General features: G+C 50.6%; 1 protein-coding gene across 3 annotated transcripts in view; it reads right to left on the reverse strand.

Moving 5' to 3' along the window:
• Window positions 1-19,861, reverse strand: part of CGN (cingulin) — a 70,010-nt gene that overhangs the window by 14,799 nt on the left and 35,350 nt on the right. For all 3 annotated transcript variants that reach the window (XM_053369424.1, XM_053369426.1, XM_053369425.1), the window contains exons 7-16: window positions 19,022-19,163; window positions 17,923-18,135; window positions 15,912-16,060; window positions 15,028-15,169; window positions 13,923-14,168; window positions 11,737-11,937; window positions 9,561-9,818; window positions 5,821-5,991; window positions 4,386-4,547; window positions 2,082-2,171 (exon numbers count right to left, since the gene is read on the reverse strand). In XM_053369424.1, coding sequence (XP_053225399.1) covers window positions 2,082-2,171; window positions 4,386-4,547; window positions 5,821-5,991; window positions 9,561-9,818; window positions 11,737-11,937; window positions 13,923-14,168; window positions 15,028-15,169; window positions 15,912-16,060; window positions 17,923-18,135; window positions 19,022-19,163 — 1,774 coding nt within the window. The remainder of the gene's footprint in view (window positions 1-2,081; window positions 2,172-4,385; window positions 4,548-5,820; window positions 5,992-9,560; window positions 9,819-11,736; window positions 11,938-13,922; window positions 14,169-15,027; window positions 15,170-15,911; window positions 16,061-17,922; window positions 18,136-19,021; window positions 19,164-19,861) is intronic.

Raw genomic sequence — 19,861 nt, forward strand, 5'->3', positions numbered from 1 at the left:
GGGAGGAGCAGGCTTCTCCCCCCGCCAGCCTTCTAGCCAAGTCGGGGGACAGCGGGATGGTGCGCTGCGCCTCTCCCGCTGTCTCCCGAGTTTGAGGGCTGGCGAGGGGAGGAGCAGGCTTTTCCCCGCGCCAGCCTTCTAGCCAAGTCGGGGGACAGCGGGATGGTGCGCTGCGCCTCTCCCGCTGTCTCCCGAGTTTGAGGGCTGGCGAGGGGAGGAGCAGGCTTCTCCCCCCCGCCAGCCTTCTAGCCAAGTCGGGGGACAGGGGGATGGCGCGCTGCGCCTCTCCCGCTGTCTCCCGAGTTTGAGGGCTGGCGAGGGGAGGAGCAGGCTTCTCCCCCCGCCAGCCTTCTAGCCAAGTCGGGGGACAGCGGGATGGTGCGCTGCGCCTCTCCCGCTGTCTCCCGAGTTTGAGGGCTGGCGAGGGGAGGAGCAGGCTTCTCCCCCCCGCCAGCCTTCTAGCCAAGTCGGGGGACAGGGGGATGGCGCGCTGCGCCTCTCCCGCTGTCTCCCGAGTTTGCAGGGCTGGCGACGGGGAGGAGCAGGCTTCTCCCCCCGCCAGCCTTCTAACCAAGTCGGGGGACAGCGGGATGGCGGCGTTCCGCCTCCCCGCTGTCCCCCGAGCTTGTGGGGCTGGCGGTGGGGCTCTCCTGAAGCCTGGAGAGCGAGAGGGGTCGGTGCGCACCGACCCCTCTCGCTCTCCAGGCTTCAGCGAAAGCCTGCATTCGCACCATAGGACGCACACACATTTCCCCTTCATTTTTGGAGGGGGAAAAGTGCGTCCTATAGTGCGAAAAATACGGTAATTCGTTCCGGAGGTCTGTTCTTAACCTGAAACTGTTCTTAACCTGAAGCACCACTTTAGCTAATGGGGCCTCCCGCTGCTGCTGCGCCGCTGGAGCACGATTTCTGTTCTCATCCTGAAGCAAAGTTCTTAACCCGAGGTACTATTTCTGGGTTAGCGGAGTCTGTAACCTGAAGCATCTGTAACCTGAAGCGTATTTAACCCGAGGTACCACTGTAATAATAAATTTTATTTATACTCTGCCTGGGCTCAGGGCAGCTAACACCAGTAAAATTACAGTAAAATCATAAAAGGGAAAAAAATTTAAAATACAGGTTAAAATGCAATTTAAAATGCAGCCTCATTTTAAAAGTAGCCCATAGATCAAAACCACAAGGTTTTGATAGGGGACAGGGTTGTGGGCAGAGCAGCCTGACTGCGTTGGACTATAATAATCATGATAATGAATATTATAATTTTTTTTATTTATATCCCGCCCACCCCAGCCAAAGCTGGGCTCAGAGCGGCAAACAACAACAAAAGTAACACAGTTTACATAAAATCACAATCAATTGATTGAAATGCATTCTATTCTAAAATCAATTCAAAATCAAATTAATAGCAACCATTGGGCTAGAGTTCTATGAGGATTACCGAAGGAGGGAGTCAGGCTGTGCCTTGGCCAAAGGCCTGGTGGAACAGCTCCGTCTTGCAGGCCCTGCGGAAAGATGTCAAGTCCCACAGGGCCCTGGTCACTTGTGACAGAGTGTTCCACCAGATTGGGGCCAGTACTGAAAAGGCCCTGGCTCTGGTTGAGGCCAGCCTAACCTCTCTGTGGCCCGGGAGCTCCAAAACGTTTTTGTTTGAAGATCGTAAGGTCCTCCATGGGACATACCAGGAGAGGCGGTCCCGTAGTATCCCAACCCAGTGCACTGATGCCGCCTGCAGCCAGGTATGCCCATCTCAGTACAGCCACCAGACGAACTAGTTTGCTTGTTCTGGGTGCTGAGATTTGTTAGAATATGGCATCCCCAACCTGCAGCCCTCCAGATGTTTTGGACTACAATTCCCATCATCCCTGACCACTGGTCCTGTTAGCTAGGGATCATGGGAGTTGTAGGCCAAAACATATGGAGGGCTGCAGGTTGGGGATGCCTGGGATATTCTAACAAATCTCAGCACCCTCAACAAACTACACTTCCCAGAATTCCTTGGGGTTTAAAGTGGCACAACGCTGCTTTAGACGCAGCCCGATTTTGCAAGCGGCCAAGATCTCGACAGGCGCCAGCTCCCCTACCTGGTCTCTTGTGCGGTTGATCCTCTCCGTCAAGAGTTCCACCGTGTTCCTTTCCTCGTCCAGCTCCACTTCCAGGCGTTTTGATTTGTCCTGAAAAACCATTTTACGCTTTTAATCAAACGTTATCTCCTCTCCCGCCCGTGAATGCAGGTGTCATTCAGGCAATGGCACAAAGGCGGCGCATTGAGCTGGCTTCAGAAATGTCACTGAAGCTCTGGAACTGTGTGGGAAAAGGCCACAATAAAATGGGAAAAACCCAACCCTGACCAGAAGAAAAGAAAGTATGACTTGAATAATAATTATCTCATTTATATACAGTGGTGCCCCACAAGACGAACGCCTCGCAAGACGACAAACCCGCTAGACGAAAGGGTTTTCCGTTTTGGAGGCGCTTCGCCAGACGAATTTCCTATGGGCTTCCTTCGCAAGATGAAAGGCATAGGGAAATCTCCGGGACAGCGGGGAAGCGCAGCGCATCTTCCCCACTGTCCTCGGACCTCCTCCGAAGGCTGGCGGTGGGGCGGAGAGACCTCCTCCCCGCGCCAGCCTTCGGATGGCTGTCCTGAAGACTTGCGGTGGGAGGAGGGTTTTCCTTCCCACCGCCAACATTCAGAATCCTGTTCTGAATGTTGGCGGTGGGGAGGAAAAACCCTCCTCCCACCGCAAGCCCCGGAAACAGAGGAGAAGCGCTGCGCGCCTTCCCCTCTGTTCCCGTACCTGTCCTGAAGGCTTGCGGTGGGGAGAAAAGCCCTTCTCCGCACCGCCAGCCTGGCAAGCGGTCTCCATAGGAACGCATTAATTGATTTTCAATGCATTCCGATGGGAAACCGTGCTTTGCAAGATGAAAAACTCGCAAGAAGAAAAAACTTGCGGAACGAATTAATTTCGTCTTGCGAGGCACCACTGTACCAACTTTTCCTCCAAGGAGCTCAATTTTTAAATTGTATTTTAACCTGTATTTTAAATTGGTTTTCTTCTCCTATTATGTTTTTATTGTAATTTTACTGGTGTTAGCCGCCCTGAGCCCAGCTCTGGCCAGGGTACAAATAAAAAATTATTATTATTATTATTATTATTATTATTATTATTATTATTATTATTAGCTTTCTGTGAGCTTCCTGGCTGTGGACAGAGATTTGAAACCTGGTCTCCCAGGTCATATATCTTACAATCTTACAACCCTAACCACCTCTAGCTAGTGGGATGCAGTGGCCAGAGTGTGGGACTACCACCTGGGAGCTGCTGAGAAGATAACATCAGCAGAGGTAAGAATTCTACAAGCCACCTTGAGCTCCCTTGGAGGAAAGGTAAATGGACCGCTGACCATTTGGTCCCGTCGTGGCCGACTCTGGGGTTGCGGCGCTCATCTCGCTTTATTGGCCGAGGGAGCCGGCATACAGCTTCCAGGTCATGTGGCCAGCAGAACTAAGCCGCTTCTGGCAAACCAGAGCAGCGCACGGAAACGCCATTTACCTTCCCGCCGGAGCGGTACCTATTTATCTACTTGCACTTTGACATGCTTTCGAACTGCTAGGTTGGCAGGAGCAGGGACCGAGCAACGGGAGCTCTCCCCGTCATTGCGGGGATTCGAACCGCCGACCTTCTGATCGCAAAAAAACTAAACCATCAGACTGCTTGGTTTAATTTCTGCCTGCTTAAACTAGGAAAATAGGTTTTTGCCGTGGTTGTTTTACAAAAAAAAAAGCGCTTCATGTGGGAAAATGCAGTGTTTGCAAACGTGTTGCAGCAGGAGGAGCCGGAAAACACATCTGTGCTGTGTTGCTATTTTTAAACACATGCAAAAATCATCAGGTTTTACCAAAATTGCTCTGTACTGGGGGTGGGGTGTTTGTAGCAGAGACAGACGAACCAAACCGCTGTATGGGGGACGGACAGAGACTTTTTGAAAAGCAGCACTGCTGCCTCCTCCTGTTGGCTACGAGGCATTGCATGCAAGGGGGACCCAGACCAGAAGGCAAACAAACACATTTTTTTCTTGCTTTGACAAGGAGAGGAACCCTCCCTCGTTTCCAGTTTTCTATTCCCCTACAATTCCCAGAGTTCTCTGTGAAGGGGGAGCGATTCTTCGGCCCCCCAGGAGCCAAATGGGGGCAGAGCGAGTCTCCCAGCAATTGTCAGGACCCTTGCCAAACCACAGCTCCCAGAATCCTTTGGGGGAAGCCGAAGGCTGTTTACGAAGAGGCATCACACAGCTTTAAGCATGAGCTGGAGCCACGGGTCTGGAGGTCTGCTGGGATTCTCAGTTCAGGAAAGAGGAAGGCAGGGGAGGGTGGAAATGCAAACCTCCAGGGCCTTGACTTGCCGGGATCGATCGTCTTGCGACCTCCGCTTGGACTCCATCTCCTGCTCCAAGTTGTGGAGGCGCTGGGCCAGCAGTTCCTTGTCCAGGACGGCGTTCTCACGCTCAGCTTGGGCGTCCTGCAGGGCTTGCTTGAGACGCATCACCTGGAAGGGAGGTCACGGGAAGCGGGTTTGCGAGGGAGTAGACCAGCATGCCTTTCTGGAGGAGTCAGAGATTCGAACCCAGGCCCTGCCTCCAACCTGGCGCTTTTCCCCTTGTGGGAAACCCCCGTGACCCTTGGGTGTTGCTGGACTACATCTCCCATCATCCTTGGCTGCCAGCTGGGGCTGCTGGGAGCTGAAGTCCACACTGACTCTCCTGCCGGAGGCAGTCTTGGTGGAAACCCACAAGGCGGGAACGAAAGAGGCAGCCCTCCTCATCCAGTGTGTTCCCCTAGTGTCAGAGATAGACTGCCCCTGCAGAGGGAGGTTCTGCCCCCAGCTATCGGGAGTGAATAAGGGTGCTGGATCAGGGCAAGAGGCCTATCCAGAGCCCACTGGGAAACGTGGGGCGGAAGGCGCGGGGACCAAAGAGTAGGCCGAGCCAGTGGTTATCTCCCGCTTGGACTACTGCAATATGCTCTATGTGGGGCTACCTTTGAAGGTGACCAGGAAACTACAACTAATCCAGAATTCGGCAGCTGGACTGCGGTCTGGGAGCGGCCGCCGAGACCATATAACACCGGTCTTGAAAGACCTACATTGGCTCCCAGGACATTTCCGAACACAATTCAAAGTGTTGGTGCTGACCTTGAAAGCCCTAAACGGCCTCGGTCCAGTATATCTGAAGGAGCGTCTCCACCCCAATCATTCTGCCTGGACACTGAGGTCCAACTCCGAGGACCTTCTGGCGGTTCCCTCCCTGAGAGAAGTGAGGTTACAGGGAACCAGGCAGAGGGCCTTCTCGGTGGTGGCACCCGCCCTGTGGAACGCCCTCCCACCAGATGTCAAAGAGAACAACAACTACCAGACTTTTAGATGACATCTGAAGGCAGCCCTGTTTAGGGAAGCTTTTAATGTTTGATGCATTACTGTCTTTTAATATTGTGTTGGAAACCCAGCCTGATGGGCGGGGTATAAATAATAAATTATTATTATATTACGTTATAGTGGCAATGAAAGGCGGAGCCAGCTAACTCTAGTTCCTCCCCATCCTTGTCCTTCCTGCTGAGTCTCATGGAGACCAAAGAGGAGGAAGCAGAGCCGCTCACCTGGCCGAGACGACTGGCCCCACCTAGTCCAGTGTCCACTGCTACCTCTGGGGTCTCGGAGCCCCCTGCTCATTCCATAGCCCCTTCCTTACATTGTGTTTGCCTCTGGTTTTGAAAGCAGAGAAAAGGGGAGCAGGGCCCTCTTCCCACCTGCCTCCCCATCTTACCTCGTCCTGCAACCGCCCCAGGTTGTACTGCATCTTCTCCACCTCCGTGTTCCTGTCCTTGGCCTGCTTCTGGGAGTCTGTGATCTCCTTGCGGGACTTCTCCTTGTATTCCTCCAGCTGAGTCTGCAGCTTGGACAGGGCGCTGTGGGATTCTTGAGCCATCTGGTCTAGCTGGAGGAGAGGAGAGGGACTCCAGGTGAAACCTCAAGGAGGATGTTTTAATCATCATCAACCTTTATTACAGTCCAGGGACCCAACAAATCGTTACAAAGCAATACACAAGTCATACAGCCTAGCTCCAGGTTGAACAAGCATTTTTTTCAGAATATAGGGATCATTGGTTCTTGCAACCATGTTTTAATCAAGACCAGTTAAGTGAGAGATTTTACTTTCCTGGGCTCCATGATCACTGCAGATGGTGACAGCAGCCACGAAATTAAAAGACGCCTGCTTCTTGCGAGAAAAGTGATGACAAACCTAGACAGCATCTTAAAAAGCAGAGACATCACCTTGCCAACAAAGGTCCGTAAAGTTAAAGCTATGGTTTTCCCAGCAGTGATGTATGGAAGTGAGAGCTGGACCATAAAGAAGGCTGATCGCCAAAGAATGGATGAATTCTGGTGCTGGAGGAGACTCTTGAGAGTCCCATGGACTGCAAGAAGATCCAACCTCTCCATTCTGAAGGAAATCAGCCCTGAGTGCTGACTGGAAGGACAGATCCTGAAGCTGAGGCTCCAAGACTTTGGCCACCTCATGAGAAGAGAAGACTCCCTGGAAAAGACCCTGATGTTGGGAAAGATGGAGGGCGCAAGGAGAAGGAGAGGACAGAGGACGAGATGGTGGGACAGTGTTCTCGAAGCTACCAAGATAAGGACCAGGAAGATGGTTAACACCCTTCCCAATTCCCCCCCGGTCTCCAAGAAGTGGGAGGATGGCTGGCTCCCCAATTGCCTCCTATTTCATAAGACCAGAGCAGGGATGGATAACCTTTTGCATTTTTAATACATGTATATATACAGCTGTGGGAGAGCCATAGCTCAGTGGTAGAGCATCTAAGTTCCTCTCTAACACACACACGAAATACAGGGTCTTTGGCCATCTCTCTGCACAGCCTGACCAAGATTCTGCGTCTCTCCCTCTCAGGGCCAGCGAAGGCCAAGGCATCATCTGCTGGCTGCTGCTGTCATCGCCTTGTCCACCCTCGCGGACCCTGTCACAATCCTGCTGCTCTGTTAAAAGCCCCGCCAGATCACCCGTGTCAGCTCCTTAAACCTCAGCAGAAAATGGGAGCTGGCAGCAAGGGCCTGCTGCCTAATGATCTGGCTGGGAGCGAATGCCACCTACCCATGCAGTGCTGCGGCAGCCGGCTTTGCAGCAGAGACCCTGAGAGGGAGCTGAATTCAGTCCACATAAAGCCCTAACGTGAGGCAAGGCAAGGCAGAGACACACCAAGGAATTGGTTTTAATAATAATAATAATAATAATAATAATAATAATAATAAATTTTATTTATATCCTGCCCTCCCCAACCGAAGCCGGGCTCAGGGTGGCTAACAACAATAAAACAGTACAACAGTTTTGCAGGCCTGCCAAAGCTGAGCAGGCCCGTGCCTGGGGGAGGGCGTTGATAGGAGTCCCAAGTAAAGGTAAAGGGACCCCTGACCATTATGTCCAGTCGTGGCCGACTCTGGGGTTGCGGCGCTCATCTCGCTTTATTGGCCGAGGGAGCCAGCGTACAGCTTCTGGGTCATGTGGCCAGCAGGACCAAGCCGCTTCTGGCGAACCAGAGCAGCGCATGGAAATGCCGTTTACCTTCCCACTGGAGCGGTACCTATTTATCTACTTGCACTTTGTGCTTTCAAACTGTTAGGTTGGCAGGAGCAGGGACCGAGCAACGGGAGCTCACCCCGTCGTGGGGATTTGAACCGCCGACCTTCTGATCGGCAAATCCTAGGCTTCGTTTAACCCACAGCACCACCCGCGTCCCTTAGGAGTCCCAAGTATTCCATGTTTAAAAATATGCAGCCATACCTCATGTTGCATCCGCTTCAGGTTGTGTTTTTTCGGGTTGCGAACTGCCGAAACCCAGAAGTACCGGAACAGGTTACTTCCGGGTTCTGGCAGTTGCACATGCGCAGAAGTGCTAGATCGCACTTTGCGCATGTGCAGAAGCCCCGAATTGCAACCTGTGTGTGCACAGACGTGGGTTGCGAATGTGCATCCTGCATGCGTCACGTTCACAACCTGAGCGTCCACTGTAAAAGCGATCAAATCAAGGACACCACTGGGGGACAACCCACTTCGAAGTAATCTGAGCACAGAGCCTTCTCAAAAAAGGACAGGAGCCAAATCAAGAGCATGACAGTTGGTTGGTGAGGTCACGGCTGCTAGCCAGTTGGTGCTCATGAGCCACTGCCATTTGCTTCGATGGGGCTTTCACGGGATAATTTCAAAGTGAACAGGGCTTAAACCAGCCTTTTCTACATCTGGCCATGAGGCCTGGTACCCTAGAAACTCTACTCTGTGGTAGAGTATCTGCTTTGCACAAAGAAGGGCCCTGGCACAATCTTCCATGCAGGGATGGGAACACTCCTTGCCTGCAACCCTGGAGATCTGCTGCCAGCCAGTGCTGAAAACATTGAACTAGGTGAGCAATGGTCTGAGAATGAGAATTAGGCAGCTTCCAGCAGGTCCTCTACAAAAATTAAAAAGGGCAGAAGAACTTAAGAAGCGCCAACGGCCCATGTGGTCCAGCCTGCTGTTCTCACTGCGGCCAACCAGATGCCCCCAAGGGAAACCCACAAGAGGGATTTTAGCATGGGAGCAACACTCCCCTCCTGCAGATTCCAGCAATTGGGATTCACAATGGGCTTCCATCCGTGGAGGCAGAGCAAAGCCATCGTGGCCAAGAGCCATTGACAACCCTCTCCTGCTCCATGGATGTCTCTCATCCTCTTTTAAAGCCAGCCACGAAATTAAAAGACGCCTGCTTCTTGGGAGAAAAGCAATGACAAACCTAGACAGCATCTTAAAAAGCAGAGACATCACCTTGTCAACAAAGGTCCGTATAGTTAAAGCTATGGTTTTCCCAGTAGGGATGTAGGGAAGTGAGAGCTGGACCATCAAGAAGGCTGATCGCCAAAGAATGGATGCTTTTGAATTCTGGCGCTGGAGGAGACTCTTGAGAGTCCCATGGACTGCAAGAAGATCCAACCTCTCCATTCTGAAGGAAACCAGCCCTGAGTGCTCACTGGAAGGACAGATCCTGAAGCTGAGGCTCCAAGACTTTGGCCACCTCATGAGAAGAGAAGACTCCCTGGAAAAGACCCTGATGTTGGGAAAGATGGAGGGTGCAAAGAGAAGGGGACGACAGAGGACGAGATTGTGGGACAGTGTTCTCGAAGCTACCAGCATGAGTTTGACCAAACTGCGGGAGGCAGTGGAAGACAGGAGGGCCTGGTGTGCTCTGGTCCAGGGGGTCACAAAGAGGCGGACACGACTAAACAACAACAAGGTTAGTGGCCATGTTTGCCTCCTGCAGGAGAGAGTTCCACAGATTAACGACAAGCTGCGTGAAGTCGCCCTTCCTTTCACCAGCCCCAAATCTCCCAACATTCAGCTTCCCTGAATGCCTGAATGAGCTCTAGTGTTAGGAGGGAGAAAACCAATCTCTCCATGCCACGAATAATTTTTATAGACTGGTTAATTAGCAGCGGCCGGCCAGCCCGGGGAGCACCCACCTCCTTCGTCAGCTTCCCGATGCTCTTGTCCAGCAGGCGCTTCTCCTCCTCCAGCTCGGTCTTGGCCCTCTTGAGCTGTTCCTTCTGCGCCAGCTCCTCGTGGAGAGAGGCGCTCAGGTCCTGGTGCTCCCGGGAGAGGCGGTTGAGGCTCCTCTGGGCGTCTTCCAGGCGGCTTTCCAGAGACCGCTTCACCAGAAGCAGCTCCTGTTCCTGGTCGGTGGCCTCCCCCAGAGACTCCTCCATCTGCTTGCGGTCGGACTGGGAACGGGGGACAACAGCGCAGGAACACACGTCAAAAAAGGGAGACAGCAGTAGTACATAGCGCAAGACACCTGCGGCCGCTCCTTCAAGTCCCTATTACTTAAGGACAAGGGCACTTCGGATCGGTCCCCGCCCACCTACAGTTTAAGGCAGCCTTTCTCAACCTTGGGTTCTCGGGTATCGTTGGACTACCACTCCCATCATCCTGGATTGCTGCCCCTGATGGCTATGGACGATGGGAATTGTATTTCTCCCCCCCCCCCAATAAATTTTTATTAACTCAGTTTTATACAATACAGTGGTACCTCGGGTAAAGTACTTAATTCATTCCGGAGGTCTGTACTTAACCTGAAACTGTTCTTAACCTGAAGCACCACTTTAGCTAATGGGGCCTCCCGCTGCTGCTGCGCCGCCGGAGCACGATTTCTGTTCTTATCCTGAAGCAAAGTTCTTAACCTGAAGCATTATTTCTGGGTTAGTGGAGTGTGTAACCTGAAGCGTATGTAACCTGAAGAGTATGCAACCCGAGGTACCACTGTACATCAAACCACATATATCCTCTTAGCTCTGCTGAGCTTGTGACTTCCCTCCTTCCCTTCAACAGCTATCCCTTATTCTTTTAAATTGCGTATTTTAATACTAAAGCTCTTCTCTATCTTCACATTGTAGGAGTTATTTCAATCCTGCCAGTGTTTTTAGAGTTTTACAATTATCCTTTAAATGCACCATAAATTTACCCCAACTTTCCTGGAATCTCTGATTGTCCTGATCCCGAATCCTGGACGATGGGAAATGTAGTCCAACAACATCTGAGAACAAAAGTTCAGAAAGCCCGGTGCCTCGGTTGTCAAACGGCTTGGCTCCCAAACAAATCAGCTCCCCCAACACCGCAAACCCGTAAGTGAGTGTTCCGGTTTGTGAATTTTTTTTGGAAGCCGAACATCTGGTGCGGCTTCTGATTGAGTGCAAGGAGCTCCTGCAGCCAATCGGAAGCCGCGCCTTGGTTTTCGAACAGTTCCAGGAGTCAAACAGACTCCTGGAACGGATTAAATTTGACAACCAAGGTGCCACTGTAATAGTCAGCCTGGAGAGGTCAGATGGTTAGGCAGGGGCCAGCAAACTTTTTTAGCAGGGGGCCAGTCCACTGTCCCTCAGACCTTGTGGGGGGCCGTACTGTATTTTTGTGGGGGAAATGAATGAATTCCCATGCCCCACAAATAACCCAGAGATGCATTTTAAATAAAAGGACACATTCTACTCATTTAAAAACACCAGGCAGGCCCCACAAATAACCCAGAGATGCATTTCAAATAAAAGGACACATTCTACTCCTGATTCCCAGACCTTCCGTGGGCCAGATTTAGAAGGCGATTGGGTCAGAACCGGCCCCTGGGCCTTAGTTTGCCTACCCATGGGTTAGAGCACAGTGCTGGTAATGCCAATGTTGCAAGTTCAGTCCCCATATTATTTTTATTATTTTTATTTACTGAATTTATATACCGCCCGATACCCGGAGGTTCCCAGGGCGATTCACAGGGCAGTCAAAAAATAAAATCCCATATCGGACAGCTGCATATTCCTGCACTGCAGGGGGCTGGACGAGATGGGCAGCTTTTGGCAAAATATAAAAGCAGAATAAAACACCAAACATTAAGAACTTCCCTATACGGGGCTGCCTTCAGGTGTCTTGCAGTGGTCCTATAGTTATTTATCTGTTTGACACCTGATGGCCCCCCCTTTGCAGGGCTCTGCACTGGGGCTAAGCAAACTGGCGGCCAAGGGTTCAATGATGGAAAGCTTTTGCCTGGGTTGGGATACAGTTCGCCGCCACGGTGGGAAAATAAAGAGGCTTGCGAGAAACTGCCCCAGACTCTCCCTTGTGATCTTCTCCCGCCACCCCCCAAAAGAAAGGTACCTCCAGTTTGGCAATCTTCTCCTTCAGCCTGGCCTCTGTCCCCTGCCAGTTGTCAGCAAAGTGCCGGTATTCCTTGAGCTGAGTTTCCAGCCCAAGGATCTTCCGCCGAAGGTCGTCGTTCTCCTCCTGCGTCTCCCTCAAGGTGGACTCCACCGCCTTCTTCATCTGCTCAGTCGCCTCCTTCTCACCTTCCAACGAGGACTTTACCTGATGGCGGTGGGACGGAGGAAAGAGACAAATAGGTTAATATTTAAAAAAAGAAGAAGAGTTAGGCATTTAAGGTTTTATGTGTACTTTTCAAATTTATACATTTCATTAATTTTACAATCCGTTCAACGTTTCAAAACTTGACCTCCTTCCCACTCTTTCTGCGATTCCTTAAATTTATTTTTTTCACAACTTCTGCATATCCAAACTCATTTAATTTACTCATTTAATTATCTACTGTAAATAGATATTCTTATAAAACTCAGAGATTGCCACTAAGTGTGCTCAATACACGTTGATCTACCCACACTTAGTTGCAATCTCTGAGAAACGTAGAAAATAACAGGATATATTTATACGAATTCCTCAAACTTACACGACCCCTTAAAAAGTAGCTGATGAAGGTGAATACATTGAAACAGGGCTCTGTCCTGGTTTCAGACCCATAATTGACTTCTGACTTTTGCTCAGTGACTGAAACTAAGATCTTCACGTCAAATCTGACTATGGACTAACATGAACTATAAACTTTAAACTATAAAACTCTATCTATAAACTTTTATCTCTAACACTGTAATGAATTATTGTGTTACACATATCCTTATGACAGAAAGGTAGCCGTGTTGGTCTGCCATAGTCAAAACAAAAAAAATTTTTTCCTTCCAGTAGCACCTTAAAGACCAAGTAAGTTAGTTCTTGGTATGAGCTTTTGTGTGCACGCACACTTCTTCAGATAGGTTAATATTAAAAAAAAGAAGAAGAGTTAGGCATTTAAGGTTTTATGTGTACTTTTCAAATTTATACATTTCATTAATTTTACAATCCGTTCAACGTTTCTGAAGAAGTGTGCATGCACACGAAAGCTCATACCAAGAACTAACTTAGTTGGTCTTTAAGGTGCTACTGGAAGGGAAAAAAAATTTTTGTTTTTATATCCTTATGAGTTTGAGTTTGTAATCTCTGAGTTTGTAATCCTTGTTAGAATATATACTTTTGAATGGATTAGTTTTTGTTACTATTGACTATTGATTTGCGAGTGGGGACCACTCCCACTGTTGACACTTATATTGGCCTGAGTTCTTGGTGTGCTTTTTGCATGGTTAACATGGCTTCCTATGGCGAAGGGTTTCCATTCCCTCGGCCCCTACACGATTCAGGAAATCAGGCGAGGGGCGGGAAGAGAGATGGGGCATCATGAAGGGCAGTTTCCCCCCAGAAAGCTGTGAGAAGAGACAAGTTCTACCACGCATGCAGCAGAACAGAGGTGGTACAGTCACCACGTGGCAGAAAGGACTATACCACTTTGGACTGCCCACAAATTAATAATAATAATATTAATAATTTTTTATTTATACCCTGCCCTTCCTGGTTCACAAAACCGGGCTCAGGGCGGCTAACAACAAATTTGAAACACTTAATTGATGTGACAAAAAACAGCATAAAATACAGTATAAAACGTGACTAACAATAAATTCAGAATTGAAAAATCAATTTAGGGGGGAAATCCATCCAATAAACATTAGATGATCACCAGGGCTGGCTGGCTAAATTAGTCCTATTTGGTCCAGCGAGGAGACCAGGGGAGAATTAGCTGTGGGATTCCAGAGCGGGTAATCTTCATAAAATGGGAAGGAAGGGGAATAAAAGATCAGGCTAAGTTCAAATTGAAAGCCAGGCGGAATAGCTCTGTCTCACAGGCCCTGCGGAAGGCGGTTCAATCCTGCAGGGCCCTGGTCTCATGGGACAGAGCATTCCACCAGGTCGGAGCCACCACTGAGAAGGCCCTGGTGGAGGATAGTCTGGCTTCCTTAGGGATGTTCTTATGTGACGGGTGGGGGGAGCTGGGTGCAGATGGGCAGGATGGATGCGCCACCCCATGCCCAAGGGCCAATTTCAACAGAGGGGTAGGGTCAGCCACGTGTCAATCACCTGACATCACAGTGGGAACTCTGGGCAGGGAGCTGATTGCAAAGACACACACACCCCGGCAACAAAACACCAGGGATCCTTGCCTTGAAGGCCTCTTCATAATCCTTCTGTAGCTGCTGGACGTTCTGCTGGAACTGCTGCTTCAGCTCAGCCATTTCCTGGTCGTGGCCGCCCACTTCGTCCTCCAGAGCCTCTTTCAGGGCCAGCAGCTCCCTCTCCCGCTGGCGGAGGACATCGTCTTGGGCCTGCTTGGACAACGTCAAGTCTCTCAGCTGATCTCGGACCTCACGCAGCTCCTGCCGGAACGAGGGAAAAGGAGGGAATTAGAAAGCTGTGCACGCACACACACAAATCCACAGAGCCTGGTGGAAGAATAGCAAGCATCCATCGTGGAAGAAAAAAGTTTGAGCTACAAGAGATCGATATGACCATTAAATTAATAAATACAGTGGTACCTCGGGTTCCATACGCTTCAGGTTACAGACTCCGCTAACCCAGAAATAGTACCTCGGGTTAAGAACTTTGCCTCAGGATGAGAACAGAAATCGTGCAGCGGCAGCGGGAAGCCCCATTAGCTAAAGTGGTGCTTCAGGCTAAGAACAGTTTCAGGTTAAGAAAGGACCTCCGGAACGAATTAAGTATGTAACCAGAGGCACCACTGTAGTAGGTAAATGTAAAGGGACCTCTGACCATTAGGTCCAGTCGTGACCGACTCTGGGGTTGCGGCGCTCATCTCGCTTTATTCGCCGAGGGAGCCGGCGTACAGCTTCCGGGTCATGTGGCCAGCATGACTAAGCCGCTTCTGGCGAACCAGAGCAGCGCACGGAAACGCCGTTTACCTTCCCGCCGGAGCGGGATCTATTGATCTACTTGCGCTTTGACGTGCTTTCGAACTGCTAGGTCGGCAGGAGCAGGGACCGAGCAACGGGAGCTCACCCCGTCGCGGGGATTCGAACCGCCGACCTTCTGATCGGCAAGTCCTAGGCTCTGTGGTTTAACCCACAGCACTAGAGTGAAACAAAAAGCTTCTGTGATTAGCCCCGCCTCCTGCCTGCCCCTGGCCCCGCCCACACAATCTTTGAACATTCTCCATATGCCCACCCACACTGCTGCAAGCCAGAGTCTGCCCTAGGAACCCCCGTGAACCGAGCGCACCTTTCTGAGGGCGCTGGCCTCTCCAGAATCGCCAGCGCCGTTCCGGGCCTGATCCGCTTCCTGCCGCACGGCCGCAAAACGCTCTCTCAGCTCCTTCAGCTCCTCCTCAAAGTCCTCACGTTCCACCTTTACCTGCAACAGCCTGGAAGCGGTCGAAGGAAGGAGAGCCAGAAAAAGGAGGCATTTAATTGCAATTTGCTAAATTCGCACCCGCCCTTCCACTAAAGGCAAGATAAGTGAAACATCTAAAACGGCGGTTCTCAACCTGTGGGTCCCCAGCTGTTGTTGGACTACAACTCCCATCATCCCTGAGCTCTGGCCTTGCTAGCTAGGGATAATGGGAGTTGTAGTCCAAGAACAGCTGGGGACTCACAGTTTGAGAAAGGCTGATCTAAAAGCTTCTAGCACAGATGTTCCTATGGAGGGCAGTGAGATCACCTAGGGGGCGGTGTGCCACACTGGCGTGGCAGGAGATGGCGGCAAGTGTGGCATGAAGAGTCAAGGGCAATCAAGGAAACATTTAAACCTTTCAGTGTAGTGTAGTATCAAAATATTTGGGTATTTTTTTTAATTTGCAGAATAGGAGTAGATATTCAAAAGCATTGGCTATCCTCCCAGAGTTCTCCACGACATATTGTTTCGAACAGGGGTTTTCCACTCTGACAAATACCAAAGGTCAGAAAAGACAAAGGCTCCTTTGTGCTGACGAGTTTCTCTGTCTCAAATCAAAGCGCTGTCTAGGCTGCCCCTCCCTACAGAAGCCTAAAAGGCTGAGGCACAAATGCAGGACGCAACAACAACCCACACGCTGCCTTGTGCATAAAAATCAATTGGCTCAATTTTTAAAGATTTGGGGAGGAAACAGGGAGGATGGGACGACTCACTCCTGCTTGGTGCTTCGCAGTTCGTCCTTGTTCTTCTGGAACATCTCCTTCCAATGGGCCGCCTCCTCGCCGCTCTCCTGCAACTCCCTCTGCAGATTCCTCACCACCGTGTTGATCTTCTGCCTCTCCGACTCCAGGCTGGCCTGATCCTGGCAAGAGACGAGGAGAAGCAAAGCTACGATTTCCCCCACGTGCAAAAGCAGGCTGGTGCTTGAACCTTGCGGCAAAAGGCAGCGTCGTCTAGCAAAGTTGGCAGGACAGCTTGGACGGCGCATGTGTGCGCTATGCACAGCTCTGGACTCAAACAGATGGGGAAGCGGCCCGGGAGATAGTAATAATAATAATAATAATAATAATAATAATAATAATAATAATAATTTATTATTTGTACCCTGCCCATCTGGCTGGGTTTCCCCAGCCACTCTAGGCGGCTTCCACAAAGACCAAAAAAACACTAATATGTCATACATTAAAAACTTCCCTGAACAGGGCTGCCTTCAGATGTCTTCTGAATGACAGGTAGTTGCTTATCTCTTTGACATCTGATGGGAGGGCATTCCACAGGGCAGGTGCCACCACCAAGAAGGCCCTCTGCCTGGTTCCCTGCAGCTTTGCTTCTCGCAATGAGGGAACTGCCAGAAGGCCCTCGGAGCTGGACCTCAGAGTCTGGGCAGAACGATGGGGGTGGAGACGCTCCTTCAGGTATACTGGGCCAAGGCCGTTTAGGGCTTTTAAGGTCAGCACCAACACTTTGAATTGTGCTCGGAAACGTACTGGGAGCCAATGTAGGTCTTTCAAGACCGGTGTTATGTGGTCTCAGCAGCTGCTCCCAGTCACCAGTCTGGCTGCCGCATTCTGGATTAGTTGCAGTTTCCGGGTCACCTTCAAAGGTAGCCCCACGTAGAGCGCATTGCAGGAGTCCAAGCGGGAGATATGCACAAGAGCATGCACCAGAGCATGCACTTCCTGCGGGCAGGGAGGGTCTCATCCTGCGTACCAGATGGAGCTGGTAGACAGCTGCCCTGGACACAGAATTGACCTGCGCCTCCATGGACAGCTGTGAGTCCCAAATGACTTCCAGGCTGCGCACCTGGTCCTTCAGGGACACAGTTACCCCATTCAGGACCAGGGAGTCCTCCACACCAGGAAGTATGATGCCTGCTGCTATCCTGCCTAATAGTAGGACTGGACCTGTTTGTCAGCAGCGACTGGTGTCGGGAAGATGATTCTGGGGCACAAAGGATGTTTTGTCGTCTCCCTCTGCCTAACGGTAGAACCGGTCCCTGGACAAGATGTCAAAAGTTAAGTGATAGCCTGGATCAGCACAATGGTCCGTGGGCTATAAAGGATGGACCCATTGTGCCATTTTTTTCTAACAAACTGCCTTATCTCCAACTCTGACCAAATGGCTCTGACTGGCAGCATAATAATAATAATAATAATAATAATAATAATAATAATAATAATAATTTATTTATAGCCCACCCATCTGGCTGAGTTTCCCCAGCCACTCTGGGCAGCTCCCAATCAAGGGTTAAAAACAATAAAGCATTAAATATTAAAAACTTCCCTAAACAGGGCTGCCTCCAGATGTCTTTTAAAGAGAAGGTAGTTGCTCATTTCCTTCACATCTGATGGGAGGGCGTTCCACAGGGCGGGCGCCACCACCGAGAAGGCCCTCTGCCTGGTTCCCTGTAACCTCACTTCTCGCAATGAGGGAACCGCCAGAAGGCCCTCGGCACTGGATCTCAGTGTCTGGGCAGAACGATGTGGAGAGTTCACGTAAAAGCAGACATGAGGGTCTAAGTCTTGCCACCGAGACTGTGGGTGAGGGCCCATAACCTGATATCCCTGCACACAGAAAACTAGCATGTCAAGGAGAGGACAGGCCGCTTCTCCCTGATGTGCTAGATTTCTAAGTGCGAGGGGCTTCGTTCTCATTCACAGAAAGAAAGCCATCTACGTGAGCCTCCCATCTGCAACTGGAGATGGTCAAGCCCCACAGGCTCACCTGTGACACGTCCTCCATGTTGCGCCGGAGCTGCTCCATGTCGTGCTGGTACTCCTGCCGCACCCGGTCCAGCTCCCGGTCGTGACTGGCCACCTCCTCCTTCAGGGCCCCCTTCAGGGCCGTCAGCTCCCTCTCCCGCTGGCGCAGGTGATCCTCCAGCTTTTGCCGGGCCCTCAGAACCTCCTCCAGCTCCTCTCTGGTCTCCAGCAGCTCCTGGGGAAAGAGGGCAGAACTGGCTCTCACCCCATCGGCTAAGCCTTGGCAGGCCGGCTCCATCAGGTACTGAATTGGGCCAGTGTTTAGAGCTTGACTTTTTCCTCTTCCCTCCACATCCCTTTTTCCTTGTGTGTTGTTGTTGTTGTTTGTTTTTAAGATTATAAGTTTGATGGCAGGGACCATCAAACATAAGCTGCTCTGGTAACCCTTTTGGCTGAAGAGCAGGGTACAAATGCTCTAAATAAGCAAATAAATAGTTTGCAAGACAAAGCCTGCACCCAGTTGGGAGTTTTTCTTAGAACAGGGCAACTTCAGGCACAGATAACCTACCTGGCCCTCAGGAATCTCCCCAGACCACATCCCATTTCATCCTCACAAACAACCCTGTGAAGTAGGTTAGGGCAAAATACGATTGGTCCAAGATCACGCCTAAGCGAGTTTCATGGCTGAGCAGGGATTTGAACTCTGGTCTCCCAGGCCTGGGGGAACCTTTTGCCCTCCAGATGCTGACCAACTACAACTCCCATCAGCCGCTGCAACATCTGGAGGGCCAAAGATCCCCCACACCTGGCCCTTGTCTAACACTGTTAACCACAAAAGTGGTTTTGCTTGTCTTCCTATAGACATAGAAATGTAAGGCTGTCGTCATGCAGGAAGAGTTGTTCGATCGTGGAATGGACTCTCTCGGAACGCGGTGAACTCTCCTATGCTGGAAGTTTTAAATCCAAAATTGGGAGCAGGGGCACCTGTCAGGAATTACTGAGCTGTGATTCCTTCATTGCAAGGGGTTAGACTAGATGAGCCCCAGGTTCCCCGACACCCCTACAACGTTGTGACACTGGCACATTGAAGAGCTACGCAGAGGCTCCAGGGAGCCACTTACTTTCAGCAAAGCATCCCTGTCCGGAGAATCTCCCATCGGCTCCCGGAACCGGTCCAGCGCCTCTTGCATCTCCATCAGCTGGTCTTCCAAGTCGGCCAACTTGGCTTCTGTCTCTTCCTTGACTGTTTTCACGTCCTTCAGCCTTAAGAATCAGGAAGGAGGAAAGAGAAGGGGGTGGGAGTTCATCTTAACTGTGCCAGGTAGGGCTAGAGGCGTCAGTAATAATAATAAATAATAATAATAATAATAATAATAATAATAATAATAATAATTTATATCCCACCCTCCCCAGCCGAAGCCAGGCTCAGAGCGGCTAACAACAATAAAAGTAACACAGCATTCTGAAATCAATTCATTTTAAAATCAATTCAAAATCAAATTAATGGCAACCATTGGGCTAGAGTTCTGTGAGGATCACCAATGGAGGGGGTCAGACTGTGCCCTGGCCAAAGGCCTGTTGGAACAGCTCTGTCTTGCAGGCCCTGCGGAAAGATGTCAAGTCCCACAGGGCCCTAGTCTCTTGGGACAGAGCATTCCACCAGATCGGGGCGACAGCTGAAAAAGCCCTGGCTCTGGTTGAGGCCAGCCTAACCTCCCTGTGGCCTGGGATCTCCAATATGTTTTTCTTTGAAGACCGTAAGGTCCTCCGTGGGACATACCAGGAGAGGCGGTCCCATAGGTACGAGGGTAACTATCAGACTTTGAAAAGCCGGCATGACTTGATCAAGTTCAATTTTGTCGAATCAATTACGCCAAACAGTTTCCATCGGATCGCAACTCATTGCTATTTTTGAACTTGATTGTGTTGTTGTTGTTGTTATTGTTCCTCTTCCTTAGTGG

Source organism: Podarcis raffonei, chromosome 16 (assembly GCF_027172205.1).
Source record: "Podarcis raffonei isolate rPodRaf1 chromosome 16, rPodRaf1.pri, whole genome shotgun sequence".
In the NCBI taxonomy this organism is placed as follows: domain Eukaryota; kingdom Metazoa; phylum Chordata; class Lepidosauria; order Squamata; family Lacertidae; genus Podarcis; species Podarcis raffonei.